This window comes from Mobula birostris, chromosome 23, assembly GCF_030028105.1.
Source record: "Mobula birostris isolate sMobBir1 chromosome 23, sMobBir1.hap1, whole genome shotgun sequence".
Classification (NCBI taxonomy): Eukaryota; Metazoa; Chordata; class Chondrichthyes; order Myliobatiformes; family Myliobatidae; genus Mobula; species Mobula birostris.
Window position 1 is genome coordinate 8,732,477 of NC_092392.1, and position 12,679 is coordinate 8,745,155.

The following is a 12,679-nucleotide window of genomic DNA, read 5'->3' on the forward strand; positions in this document are numbered from 1 at the left end:
GCACGTGGGAAGAAACATACCATGCTTCCAGAGGAAACTGGAATTGAAACCCTGACGCACTGAGCTACGGTGGTATCGCGCTAGCTACCATACTATTGTGGCACCCTCAGCAAGCAGGGTATAAAGTCAGCACAGGCTTCTTGACCTTTCAAAGCAGACTTGGGTTAAAATAACTCTAGCCTTAAATCTCTCCATGAACTCCATGGGCAGTGTGGACATGGTGGACGATTACAAATACCTGGGGATACAAACGGACAATAAACTGGACTGGTCAAAGAACACTGAGGCTGTCTACAAGAAGGGTCAGAGCTGTCTCTATTTCCTGAGGAGACTGAGGTCCTTTAACATCTGCCGGACGATGCTGAGGATGTTCTACGAGTCTGTGGTGGCCAGTGCGATCATGTTTGCTGTTGTGTGCTGGGGCAGCAGGCTGAGGGTAGCAGACACCAACAGAATCAACAAACTCATTCGTAAGGCCAGTGATGTTGTGGGGATGGAACTGGACTCTCTGACGGTGGTGTCTGAAAAGAGGATGCTGTCCAAGTTGCACACCATCTTGGACAATGTCTCCCATCCACTACATAATGTACTGGTTGGGCACAGGAGTACATTCATCCAGAGACTCATTCCACCGAGATACAACACAGAGCGTCATAGGAAGTCATTCCTGCCTGTGGCCATCAAACTTTACAACTCCTCCCTTGGAGGGTCAGACATCCTGAGCCAATAGGCTGGTCCTGGACCTATTTCCTGGCATAATTTATATATTACTATTTAATTATTTATGGTTTTATTACTATTTAATTATTTATGGTGCAACTGTAACGAAAACCAATTTCCCCCAGGATCAATAAAGTATGACTATGACTATGAACTTCCCTCAGCATCTCCATTACAACAGAAACACTTAGCACAAAGTAAACCATAATTGCTACTTCACCCGGAAAATGGTGTTGTCATCATCCTGGGTAGGGGCGTGCCTGGTGGCATGCCGCCATGGGATCTGAAAATGCTTCCGTTGATCATCTAACCACTGGAGCCCAGGATAATGCCCGCTGTCAACCTGTGCCAGGAGCCATGGTTTTAACCGAATCCTGCGTGGGTGCATGGCCATCACTCTAGGCTCCTCAGCGTCCAATCTGAAAATAGTGAAGACAATGGTAATGAATATTACACAAAAATCTATGGTTTATATAGCACAGAAAATAGTAAGACTCCTCAGGCACTTGAATATTATCAAAGAAAAATTGATACTGTCTCATAAGCAAATTTTAGCAGCAATATACTTGGTCAAAAAACAAATTAAGGAGCTTCTGAAGTACAGATAAAACACTCCACCATGGACGGTCCCAAGCCCGGCTGCAAAAGAGCAGGGTTGGACATGGGGCCAAGAATCCCATCTGGTAAAGACCCAGAGCTACAGAAATCCCAACAGAAGCTCTAAAGACCTGGCCCTCAGGAGAGGAGGGCTCTTCGAAGATGGGCGACACCTGGGGACAACTTGAATATCTGGCCCAGGACAGAGCACTCTGGCAAGCTGCCTTTGCTCGAGTAAGGGTGATGGGCTTAAGAAGAAGGACGTATAAAAAGATAGGAGGAGGAAAATCCAAAGCCCAGGCACATGAAGACTAAAGGCGCTAATGTTGCAGAGAACAGAGGTACAGAGAGGGGCAGAATTAAAGGAGTGTACAGACCTTGGAGGCTTGTAGAGTTGGCACTCTGAGATTTTCTGTTGGAAACTCTATTTTGCAAATTTTAAAAGGAAGCAACAACTTCATGAGCTGTGATTCAGCCAGACTGAAAATGAAAACACTGATTACCCAAAAGTAACTTCCTCACACCAAAATTACTAGCCTTTTAAAGCAGTATTTCCATTTGTTGCTGACAAAATTAAGTCAGCTCAAATCACCCATTCATCTCAAACTTCCATTCTTGCTCTGCACTAAGAACATTACACCACACTTCCCTTTTTTTCTAAGTATATGAAACTGATACTTTCTGGGCAAAGGGGCGATGCTCATAGCACAGAACAACAAGCCAGGGCAAGGTGAATCAAGAAGGTACAGCCTTACAGGCTTCTCATGCGACCATCAGTGAAGAGGAACAGGAGCCAGAAGAGCCACATTTAATGACTCAGGGATCACTGCTTCCCCGTCAGTATCAAATGTCTGAACAACTCATGATCCCATCAGCACTAGCCCCTCATTCCTTTTTGTTTGCACTATTTTATCATTTATGGTAATTTCATGTCTTTGCTCCATACTGCTGCTAAAAACAGCTGATTTCAAATCATAGAAGACAGTGATAATAAACCTGTTTCTGAAGTAATTGTCCTAGTCCTTGGCAGTATTTATCGGCCACATAAGCAGCTATCCCAATCCCAAGTAGGCACACGGATTCTATTTTCCTTCAGACTCGAGTCTGAACTTGTTCTTAAGTAAAACCTCTGCTTTAAATTACTCACCACGTTGTGCTTCAGGTGCTATTTCAAATATCACATGAATCAGCACATTCTGGTGCTCTTCTATTTTAAGATTGACCACTTTTTCTGTTCTCCAAAATACACTAACCCTCAATTACATTCAAAAATAATTTTTCTAGAATTTTCTTCTTTTTCCCTTCAATTCACGTATGTTTCATACTTTACTACTATTCTCTTTTTATTTATAACAGTACGTAAAATGTGTCAAATTGCAATCAATTCAAGATTTACCTCTTGCTTTTCATGGTGAAGACTGAATTGTATCCAGGCAAATGTAGCATTGACCACTCAGAAGAAAGCATTGACAGATTGGGGTGAGGGATGAATGTTGGTCAAGACTTCAAGACAAACCACCATTCTGCCCAACATAGTATCACAGCTTAACATTTCAAAGACCAGTCTCCTCAGACATGGCAAGAATTCTTTGGTATGGCTCTAGAATGTGGGTTCAACTCAATGTTCACTCTCAAATGAGGGAGCTACCAACGAAACCAAACTGATTAGTATGACACAGAGAGATGAACAGGGAGACAACTTGTAAAAGTAGCCATTGTGATTAAAATACATGATAATTGGTTATCTTGTAGCTCTTAGTAATCAAAGTACAAAAACTCCAAAGTAAATTTATTATCAAAGTACATATATGTTACCATACACAACCCTGAGATTCATTTTCTTGCAGGCATACACAATAAATACAAAAAACACAATAGAATCAAAGAAAGACCACATCCAACAGGACGGACATGCAAACAATGTGCAAAGACAACAAACTGTGCAAATACAAAAAGAAATTTTAAAAAATGATAAATATTCAGAAAATGAGATGAAGAGTCCTTGAAAATGAGTCCATAGGTTGTGGGAACATTTCCTTGATGGGGCAAGTGAGGTTGAGTGCTTATTTCTTTTGATTTAAGAGGCTGATGGTTGAAAGGTAGTAACTGTTCCTGAACCCACTGGTGTGAATCCTGAGGTTCCTATACATTCTTCCTGATGGGAGCTGTGTGAAGACAGCATGGCCTGGGTGGTGGAGGTCCTTCCTACGACAGAGCTCCGTGTTGGTGGGGAGGGCTTTACCTGAGATGAACTAGACTCCAAGAGGCAACAATAATGTTTCAATTAAAAAAGAAAGCAGACATCAGCAGCACCTTGACAGAATGGTTAAGTGGGATGACACAAAGCAGGACAAATACAACACACAGCAGTAGGAGGTGATACAATTCGGCAGCGAGATACAGAAGAGAGTTACTAGAGTTGTAGCAGAGATGCTTCTGGGCCTGTACTCGTTGGCGTTTAGAAGAATGGGGGTTGGGGGAATCTCATAAAAACCTATCGAATACTGAAGGGCCAGGATAAAGTAGATGTAGAGAGGGAGTTGGAGAGTCTAGGACTAGAGGGCACAGCCTCAGGATAGTGGGACATCCCTTTAGAACATAGATGAGGAGGAATTTGTTTAGTCGGAGGGTGGTGAATCTGCCTTTGATTGGACAGCGGTGCAGACGCAGTAAAACATTCCTGTGCAGGGCCGGAGCGGGGTTTGAGAAAGCAGCCAGTTTTAGCAGGAGTCTTTGACTGGACACTGGTACTCATGCGGTAGTGAGTGTTCCCATGCAGGTCTGGAGTGCAGCTTGAAAACGCAGCCAGTTTTAGCAGGAGTCTTTGATTGGACAGCGGGGCAGACGCAGTGGAAGCATTCCCGTGCAGGTCCGGAACAGAGCTTGAAAAACCCAGTTCTCCATAAAAGAGAGGTACCGTCAGGTGGAGTGGCCATTGTGGGAGTGGTCTGAGTCAGAGTGGTAAGGCTTTGGCTCGACAGTCTTTGGCGAGAACAGGTGGAGGTGAGATAAGTAGGTAAGTTTATTTCGTCAAAGTTGCTGGTGAACGCAGCAGGCCAGGCAGCATCTCTAGGAAGAGGTACAGTCGATGTTTCGGGCTGAGACCCTTCGTCAGGACTAACTGAAAGAAGAGCTAGTAAGAGATTTGAAAGTGGGAGGGGAAGATCCAAAATGATAGGAGAAGACAGGAGGGGGAGGGATGGAGCCAAGAGCTGGACAGTTGATTGGCAAAAGGGATATAAGAGGATCATGGGACAGGAGGCCCCTCTCACTATACCCCTTGCCCATCCTCTGGGTTTCTCCCCACCCCCCTTTTCTTTCTCCCTGGGCCTCCTGTCCCATGATCCTCTCATATCCCTTTTGCCAATCAACTGTCCAGCTCTTGGCTCCATCCCTCCCCCTCCTGTCTTCTCCTATCATTTCGGATCTTCCCTTCCACTTTCAAATCTCTTACTAGCTCTTCCTTCAGTTAGTCCTGACGAAGGGTCTCGGCCTGAAACATCGACCGTACCTCTTCCTAGAGATGCTGCCTGGCCTGCTGCGTTCACCAGCAACTTTGATGTGTGTTGCTTGAATTTCCAGCATCTGCAGAATTCCTCGTGTTTAAGTTTATTTCTTATTTCTTTTTCTCATTTAAGTCTTGAAAGAATAAGGGGTGTTTCTGCAGGGCCAGAGTTCTGTTCTGGGTCTCAGATGTGGGATTTCCAGGAGACTTCCAGTCTCCCTGATGGCCACATCTGCACTGGGTGCATCGAGATGCAGCTTCTTAGAGATCGAGTTAGGAAACTGGAGCTGCAGCTCAATGACCTTGGAATTGTTAGGGAAAGTGAAGCGGTAATAGACAGGAGCTACAGGGAGGTGGTGATCCTGAGGCTACAGGAGACTGTCAGGAGAGGGAAGAGGGAATGTCAGATAGTAGGGAGCACCCCTGTGGCTGTCATCCTCAACAATAAGTACTCCATTTTGAGTACTGTTGGCGGAGAGGGGCATCTGGGGGAAGCAACAGCGGCCGTGCCTCTGGCCCTGAGCCCATCCCTGTGGTTCAGAAGAGTAGGGACTGAAGAGGTTGGCAGCAGCCATAGGGGTCTCTATAGTCAGGGTGACAGAGAGGCAACTCAGTGGATGCAAGAAAGAAACACGGATGGTGGTTTGCCTCCTAGGACATGTCCACGTATCCTGAAATGGCAGAGTGAGCAGCCAGAAGTCATAGTACATGTTGATATCAATGACGTAGGTAAATAAAAGGGAGGAGGTCCTGAGAACAGACTACAGGGAGTTAGGAAGGAAGCTGAGAAGCAGGACCTCAAAGGTAGTAATCTTGGGATTGCTGCCTGTGCCATGTGGCAGTGAGTATAGGAATAAAATGAGGTGGTGCATAAATGCGTGGCTGACAAATTGGAGCAGCGGGCAGGGATTCAGATTTCTGGATGATTGGGACCTCTTCTGAGGCAGGTGTAGCCTATATAAAAGGGATGGGTTGCACTTGAATCCGAAGAGGAAAAACTATCCTTGTGGCCAGGTTTGCGTGAGCAGTTGGGAGTGATTTAAACCAACATGGCAGATTGATGGGAACCAGTACGATAGAGCTGAGGATGAGCCAGCAGGTTTACAAGTAGATGATGGGTGTAACATGAATGTAAGGAAGGACAAGCCAGTGATTGGGTACACATGCAAGAATACAGAACTGAAGGTGCTGTATTTAAATGCATGTAGCATTCAGAATAAGGTGGGCGAACTTGTGGCGCAATTAGAGTCATGGCTGAAAGAAGGTCATAGTTGGGAGTTTAACATCAAAGGATATATTTTGTATCAAAAGGACAGGCAGGAAGACATAGGCAGTGGTGTGGCTCTGTTGGCAACAGATGAAATTACATCTTTAGAAAGAAGTGACATAGGGTCGGAGAATATCAAATCTTTGTGGGTGGAGTTAAGAAACTGCAAGGGTAAAGAAACCATTATGGGAATCATATATAGGCCTCCAAATATTAGCAAAGATGTGGGGTTGAATTGCAAAGGGTACTGGAAATGGAATGTAATAAGGGTTATGTCACAAATGGTATTAGGGAATCCAACATGCAAGGGGATTGGGAAAATCAGCTTGGTGTCGGATTGCAAGAGAGAGAATTTGTTGAACGCGTAAAAGATGGCATTTTAGAGTAGCTTGTGCTTGAGTCTTGGGGAAAGGTTATCTTACATTGGGGTTGTGTAATAAACGAGATTTTATTAGGGAGTTTAAGGTAAACCATAGAACCATAGAACACTACAGCACAGAAAACAGGCCATTTGGCCCTTCTAGTCTGTGCCGAATCTTTATTCTGCTAGTCCCATTGACCTGCACCCAGTCCATAACCCTCCAGACCTCTCCCATCCATGTATCTATCCAATTTATTCTTAAAACTTAAGAGTGAGCCCGCATTTACCATGTCAGATGGCAGCTCGTTCCACAGTCCCACCACTCTCTGAGTGAAGAAGTTCCCCCTAACATTCTCCCTACACCTTTCTCCTTTCACCCTAAAGCCATGTCCTCTCGTATTTATCTCTCCTAATCTAAGTGGAAAGAGCCTACTTGCATTTACTCTGTCTATAATTTTGTAAACCTCTGTCAAATCCCCCTTCATTCTTCTATGCTCCAAGGAATAAAGTACTAACCTGTTCAATCTTTCCCTGTAACTCAACTCCTGAAGACCCAGCAACATCCTAGTAAATCTTCTCTGCACTCTTTCAATCTTACTGATATCCTTCCTATAGTTAGGTGACCAGAACTGCACACAATAACCCAAATTTGGCCTCACCAATGTCTTATACAACTTCACTATAACATCCCAACTCCTATACTCAATACTTTGATTTATGAATGCCAGGATGCCAAAAGTCTTCTTTACAACCCTGTCTACCTGCGACGCCACTTTCAAGGAATTACGTATCTGAACTCCCAGATCCCTTTGTTCCTCCGCACTCCTCAGTGCCCTAACATTTACTGCATATGTCCTACCTTGATTTGTCCTTCCAAAATGCAACACCTCACACTTGTCTGCATTAAATTCCATCTGCCATTTTCTGGCCCATTTTTCCAGTTGGTCCAGATCCCTCTGCAAGCGATCCCTCTCTGTCCACAACGCCTCCAATCTTAGTGTCATCAGCAAACTTGCTGATCCAATTTGCCACATTATCATCTAGATCACTGATATAGACAACAAACAACAATGGTCCCAGCACAGATCCTTGAGGCATTACACTAGTCACAGGCCTCCAGTCTGAGAAGCAATCATCCACTACCACTCTCTGTCTTCTCCCACACAGCCAATTTTGAATCCAGTTTACAACCTCTCCATGGATACCTAGTATCTGAACTTTCTGAACTAACCTCCCATGTGGGACCTTGTCAAAGGCCTTACTGAAGTCCATATAGACAACATCCACAGCCTTTCCTTCATCTACTTTCTTGGTAACCTCCTCGAAAAACTCTACAAGATTCATTAATCATGATCTACCACACACAAAGCCATGCTGACTATACTTAATCAGCCCTTGGCTGTCCAAGTACTTGTATATCCGATCTCTCAGAACACCTTCCAATAATTTACCTACTACTGATGACAGGCTCACTGGTCTGTAATTACCTGTTTTACTTTTGGAGCCTTTTTTAAGCAACGGAACAACATGAGCTACCCTCCAATCCTCCGGCACCGCACCCGTGGCTAAGGACATTTTAAATATTTCTGCCAGGGCCCCTGCAATTTCTACACTAGTCTCTCTCAAGGTCCGAGGAAATATCATGTCAGGCCCAGGGGATTTATCTACCCTTATTCGCTGTAAGGCAGCAAGCACCTCCTCCTCTTTAATCTCTATATGTTCCATCACACTACTGCTTGTTTCCCTTCCTTCCATATACGCTATGCCAGTTTCCTGAGTGAATATTGATGCAAAAGTAAAGGAACGCTAAGGAGACAATAATCATAATATTACTGAATTCATACTGCAATTTGAGAGTGAGAAGCACAGATGTATCAGTATTACAATGGAATAAGTGGAATTACAGAGGCATGAGAGATCCTGCCCAGGTGGATTGGATGGAGATACTGGCAGGGATGACAGCAGAGCAGAGATGGTTGAAGTTTCTGGGAATAGTTCACAAGGTGCAGGATGGATATGTCCCACAGAGGAAGATGTTCTGAAATGACAGGGGTAGGCAACTGTGGCTGACAAGGGAAGCTAAGGATTGCATAAAAGCTAAAGAGAGGGCATATAACTTAGCAAAAGTACAGTAAGTGGGTAGTTGGATGGTTGGCAAGTTTTTAAAATCCAACAAAAGGCAATTAAAAAAGCTATAAAAAAGGAAAAGATGAAATATGACAGCAAACTAGTCAATAATATAGAGCAGGATACTAAAAGTTTTTTCAGTTATATAAAGAGTAATAGGGAGGTGAGAGTTGAAATTGGATCACTGGAAAATGATGCTGGTGAGGTAGAAATGGGGAACAAAGAAATGGCAGATGAACGTAATGGGTGCTTTGCATCAGTCTTCACTGTGAAAGACACTAGCAGTGTGCCGGAGGTCCATGGGTGTCAGGGAGCAGGAGTGAGTGCCACTGCTATTAAAAAGGAAAAAGTGCTAGGCAAACAGAAAGGTCTTAAGGTGGATAAGTCACCTGGACCAGGTGGACTACATCCCAGAGTCCTGAGAGAGGTTGCTGAAGAGATAGCAGATGCATTGGCAGGGTCTTTCAAAAATCACTTGATTCTGGCAGAGTTCCAGAGAACTGGAAAATTGCAAGTGTCAATCCACTCTTTAAGAAGGGAGGAAGGCAAAATAAAGGAAATTGTAGGCCAGTTAACCTAACCTCAGTGGTTGAGAAAGTGTTGGAGACCATTATTAAGGATGAGATTTCGGGGTACTTGGAGACGAATGATAAAATAAGTCAAAGTCAGCATAGTTTCTGTAAAGAGAAATCTTGAAATCTTGCCTGACATATCTGTTAGAGTTCTTCAAGGAAGTAACAAGCAGGGGGACAAAGGAGAGGCAGTGGATGTCATTCACTTGGCTTTTAAGAAGGTGTTTGATAAGGTGCCACACATGAGGTTGTTTAACATGGTAAAAACCTATGGCGTTACAGGAATGATACTGGCATGGATAGCCGAATGGCTGACAGGCAGGAGATAGTGAGTGGGAATAAAAGGGGCCTTTTCAGGTTGGCTGCCAGTGATGAGGGGTCTTCCTCAGGGATCAGTAATTAGACCGCCAATTTTCACATGTTTTGTTAATGATTTAGAAAATGGAATTGATGGATTTGTGGCAAAGTTTTGCAGATGATACAAAGACAGATGGAGGGGTAGGTGGTGCTGAGGAAGCAATGCGATTGTAGCAGGACTTAGACAAATTGGCAGAATGGGTAAATAAGTGGTAGATGGAATACAGTGTTGGGAAATGTACGATAATGAGTTTTGGTGAAAGGAACAGTAGTGTGACTATTATCTAAATGGGGAGAAAATTCAAACATCAGAGGTGCAGAGGGACTTAGGAGTGCCAGAAAGTTAATTTACAGGTTGACTCTGTGGTAAAGAAAAATGTAATGATGGCATTTATTTCAAGGGGAATAGAATATAAAAACAAGGAGATAATACTGAGTCTTTATAAGACATTAGTCAGGCCACACTTGGAGTATTGTCAATGGTTTTGGGCCCCATATCTCAGAAAGGATGAGTTATCATTGGAGAGAGTCCAGAGGAGATTCACGAGGATGATTCTGGGAATGAAAGGGTTAACACATGAGGAGTGTTTGGCAGCTTTGGGCCTGTACTCACTGGAATTTAGAAGAATGCGGGGGTGGGGGGAATTGTTTATTATAACCTACTGAATGTTTAAAGGACAAGATACGGTGGATGTGGAGAGGATGTTTTCTATGGTGGGGGTGTCCAGAACTCGAGGGAACAGCCTCAAGATTGAGGGGCGACCCTTTAGAACAGAGGTAAGGAGGAATTTTTTTTAACCAGAGAGTAGTAAATCTGTGGAATGCTTTGCCACAGACAGCTGTACAGGGCAAGACCCATGGGTATATTTAAAGTGAAAATTGATAGATTCCTGATTGGTCAGGGCATCAAAGGATACGGTATGAAGACAGGTGTATGTGGTTGAGTGGGATCCGGGATCAGCCATGATGGAATGGCGGAACAGACCCGATGGGCTGAATGGCCTAATTCTGCTCCTATGTCTTATGGTCTTATGGCTGTAGAGACCAACTTATTGAGTATACTTACAGTTGAGGTTTATAGGTTCTTGAAAAGTAAGAGTGTCAAGAAGGATAATAAATCAGCCTTGATGGATTGGTGGAGCAGACTTGATCGTCCAAATGGCCTAACTCTGCCCCTCTGTGTAATGGATGAGAGCATTCGCACTATATAAGACATCCTGAGATGGTATCATGTAGATAGAGAAGTAACCTCCTTGGGTTTCTGACAGCAAGGTGGAGCGGCACAGTGGTGGTTCTGCTGCTTTGCTTCAGTGACCCAGGTTCGATCCTGACCTCCGGCATGTTCAGGTGAAGTCTGCACATTCTCCATCTGACAGCATGACTTTTCCCTGGGTACAGTCGTTTCCCAAAAACTTAAGGATGGGGAGCTTATTTAAGGCACCTGTGAATGACCACGTAGTCTATGTGGGTGGTAGGTGGATCAGGGGAAAGCTAATTTTGTTTATGTGTTCAGAGACACAGCACAGAGCAGACCATTCCTGCTCCTCGCTGCACTGCCCTGCAACCCCGATTTCACCCTAACCTAATCACAATGACCAATTAACCGACCCGATTGTGGGGAACATATTCCACGGGGAGGATGAACAGAGACTCCTTACAGAGGGCATCTGGACTGAACGCTGAACTCCGATGCCCTGAGCTGCAATGGCGTTGCCCTAACCACTGCACTATTTGTACCCTACACCCAGGAAATTATAGACCAGTGAGTCTTACTTCGGTGGTGGGCAAGTTGTTGGACAAGATCCTGAGAGGCAGGATTTATGAACATTTGGAGAGGCATAATCTGATTAGGGATAGTCAGCATGGCTTTGTCAGGGGCAGGTCATGTCTTACAAACCTGAATGGATTCTTTGAGGATGTAACAAAACATTGATGAAGGTAGAGTAGTGGACAGTCTGGTTGTCAGAGGTTACAGCGGGACGTCGATAGGATGCAGAACTGGGCTGAGAAGTGGCAGATGGAGTTCAACCCAGATCAGGGTGAAGTGGTTCATTTCGGTAGGTCAAATGAAGACAGAATATAATATTAATAGTAAGACTCTTGACAGTGTGGAGGATCAGAGAGATCTTGGGGCCTGTGTCCATAGGACACTCAAAGCTGCTGCGCAGGTTGACAGTACGGTTAAGAAGGTGTATGGTATGTTGGCATTCGTCAACCATGGGATTGAGTTCAAGAGCTGTGAGGTAATGTTACAGTTATATAAGATCTTGGTCAGACCTCACTTGGAGTACTGTGTTCAGTTCTGGTCACCTCACTGCAGGAAGAATGTGGAAACTATAGAAAGGATGCAGAGGAGATTTACAAGGATGTTGCCTGGATTGGGGAGTAATCCTTATGAGAACAGGTTGACCTGATAGAAGTGATAGATGATCATGTGGATAGCCAGAGACTTTTTCCCAGGGCTGAAATGGCTAACATGAGGAGGCATAATTTTAAGTTGCTTGGAAGTAGGTAAAAGGGGAATGCCGGGGGTAAGTTTTTCACACACAGAGCGGTGGGAGTGTGGAATGCATTTCCAGTGAAGGTGGTAGAGGCGGTTACAATAGGGTCTTTTAAGAGACTCTTCTTAGACAGTACATGGAGCTGAGAAAAATAGAGGGCTATGTGGTGGGAAATTCTAGGCAGCTTCTAGAGTAGGCTGCATGGTTGGCACAACATTGTGGGCCGAAGGGCCTGTAATGTGCTGTCGATTTTCTGTGCTCTATGTTCTAAAAGCTTCGGCCACAGGGGAACAGAGAGGAAATAGGACTGATGGGTTTGTTCCAAAAGGTTGTAGGAAGTATGAAGTTGGATGGATTTCCAGTCTAGGTACAGCAGACACCATCTCCCTGGCTCTATATTCACTTCTGAAACATCTCGACGTAAAGACGCTTATGTCAGACTGTTGGCTAGTGACTGCAGCTTGTCTTTCAATACCGTAATTCTAAGCAAAAACATCTCCAAACTCAACACCTCCTTTTGCACCTGGATCCTTGACTTGCTAACCTACAGATTGCAATCAGTAAAGTTAGGCAGAAACTCCTCTGTCACGATTATTCTACACACTGGTGCCCCAACAAGGTTGCATCCTCAATCCCTCCTCTACTCCTTATATGCTCATGTCTGCATGGACA

General features: G+C 44.4%; 1 protein-coding gene across 4 annotated transcripts in view; it reads right to left on the reverse strand.

The window, feature by feature from the left end:
• The window catches only part of LOC140186736 (interferon regulatory factor 6-like), a 70,052-nt gene that overhangs the window by 21,885 nt on the left and 35,488 nt on the right, over nt 1–12,679 (reverse strand). For 3 of the 4 annotated variants that reach the window (XM_072241250.1, XM_072241251.1, XM_072241249.1), the window contains exon 2: nt 941–1,139. In XM_072241250.1, coding sequence (XP_072097351.1) covers nt 941–1,114 — 174 coding nt within the window. In that variant the 5' untranslated portion in view covers nt 1,115–1,139. Of the gene's footprint in view, nt 1–940; nt 1,140–1,694; nt 1,717–12,679 lie in introns of those variants that run through there. The other variant, XM_072241252.1, reaches the window with a different exon arrangement.